Below are 1,842 nucleotides of genomic sequence, written 5' to 3' on the forward strand. Positions count from 1 at the left end.
ATATATATATATATATATATATATATATATATATATACATACACACACACACACACATAAAAGTCATCAAATATAAAAGAAAACATTATATGAAACAACATTTACTAATTTAACAATTATCACAAATTTTTTCAGACAAATGATATTTTTTCTTTCTTTACTTCCAATTATATACATTAAACACACAATCCAGGGAATTAATACATACATAGATACAAAGGATGAAATTATTTACTGAAGATTATTTCTTAAAAAGTCCTATATTTATTTTATGTTTTTTTTTTTTGTTTTTTCTCTGTAGAAGTCTTTAATCACTGTCCCAAATATCTTCTTCTTCAGAACCATCTGTTTGTGTACCAGCACTGCGCTGTACCTGCCTGTGAGATGTTTGCGTTGCCGTGCTGGTCGTGTGTGGTAATCTTTGCCCAACACTTGGCATATTAATCAGATTTCGACGAATGTGCTGCATCCGATACAGATTCCGTCGAAGGGATTGTGCTTGGTTCAAAGTATTCCATTCTTCTTCTTCTCCTCCTCCTCCTCCTCCTACGTCTCTTTCAGGCGGATTCTCTTTTTTCACTGGTTTGAACCTAAATTGCAAAATTTTACAAGAAAACATTTAAAAAGTTATAAACTATAAGAAAGAAAAGTAATGTGTTTGTGAATATGTTTATAAATCATCATCATTTAATGTCTGTACATTCTCTGTAAAGTGGTTGACATAAAGAAGAGCATCCAACTATAGAAACCCTGCCAAACCAGACATTAGAGCAGTGGTTCCTAAACTTGTTCGAGTTGCCACCCCATTGGCACCCAGACTGCATTCCTAGCGCCCCCGTCCCTCATCACCACAAATACAGAGACCACTTTCTGCATCAAATTCAAAACAACTGTATTTCACAAATTAAAGTTAACCTAATTAACCCATTATTTTGTTGATTTTACATGCACTGCCCTCCTTTGGACACCCCATTATTGCCCCCACTTTTCTTCAACCACACCCTCCTATCTATCTACAGCCCTAAAGCTGGGCAGTATCGCCCACTTTGGGAACCACTGCACTAGAGCATGATGTGGTTCTTTGACTTCTTGGAACCTTGTCAAACCATTCAATGCATACCAGAAAGGAAAGCAGACATAAAATAATTATGATCACACACACACACACACACACACACACACACGCACATTCATGCATGTGTATGTATTACATGCTGCAAAACTATGATTGGCCATAGTTGAAAAATGTTGAAACACTCAATGACAAATTCCATGATGGAATGGAAGCATGTGTCAGTTGTGCCTATCATTGCTAATCATCATCATCATTTTAACATCAGTTCTCTATGCTGGCATGGACTGGATGGTTTGGCAGGAGTCGGCCAGCTGGAGAATTGTCCAGGCACCATTTGTTTGTTTTGGCATGGTTTCTACAGCTTTCTAATGCCAACCACTTTACAGGCACTTTTACATGGCACTAGCCCACAAGACTAGGATATCTGTGCAAAACTGTAGGTTTCTAGCAAGACTGAAAAGCCTCAACCACATTGCTTTAAGAGAGCAATCAAGTGATGGTATTGCTTTAAATCAAGTAGCTGCCATCATCATCATCATCATCATCATCATCGTTTAACGTCCGCTTTCCATGCTAGCATGGGTTGGACGATTTGACTGAGGACTGGTGAAACCGGATGGCAACATCAGGCTCCAGTCTAATTTGGCAGAGTTTCTACAGCTGGATGCCCTTCCTAATGCCAACCACTCAGAGAGTGTAGTGGGTGCTTTTACGTGTCACCCGCACGAAAACGGCCACGCTCGAAATGGTGTCTTTTATGTGCCACC

At 38.8% G+C, this 1,842-nt stretch overlaps 1 protein-coding gene and 1 long non-coding RNA gene across 3 annotated transcripts in view; one reads left to right on the forward strand and one right to left on the reverse strand.

Annotated features, from left to right (window-relative positions):
* The window catches only part of LOC128250030 (uncharacterized), a 5,913-nt gene extending 5,264 nt beyond the window's left edge, over positions 1–649 (forward strand). The window contains exon 2 of the long non-coding RNA XR_008266142.1: positions 340–649. This is a non-coding gene — a long non-coding RNA (uncharacterized LOC128250030). The remainder of the gene's footprint in view (positions 1–339) is intronic.
* LOC106875403 (serine-rich adhesin for platelets) overlaps positions 144–1,842 on the reverse strand; it is a 30,395-nt gene continuing 28,696 nt past the window's right edge. For both annotated transcript variants that reach the window (XM_052974654.1, XM_014923512.2), the window contains exon 16: positions 144–590. In XM_052974654.1, coding sequence (XP_052830614.1) covers positions 308–590 — 283 coding nt within the window. In that variant the 3' untranslated portion in view covers positions 144–307. The remainder of the gene's footprint in view (positions 591–1,842) is intronic.

Source organism: Octopus bimaculoides, chromosome 19, assembly GCF_001194135.2.
Source record: "Octopus bimaculoides isolate UCB-OBI-ISO-001 chromosome 19, ASM119413v2, whole genome shotgun sequence".
NCBI classification, from domain to species: Eukaryota; Metazoa; Mollusca; class Cephalopoda; order Octopoda; family Octopodidae; genus Octopus; species Octopus bimaculoides.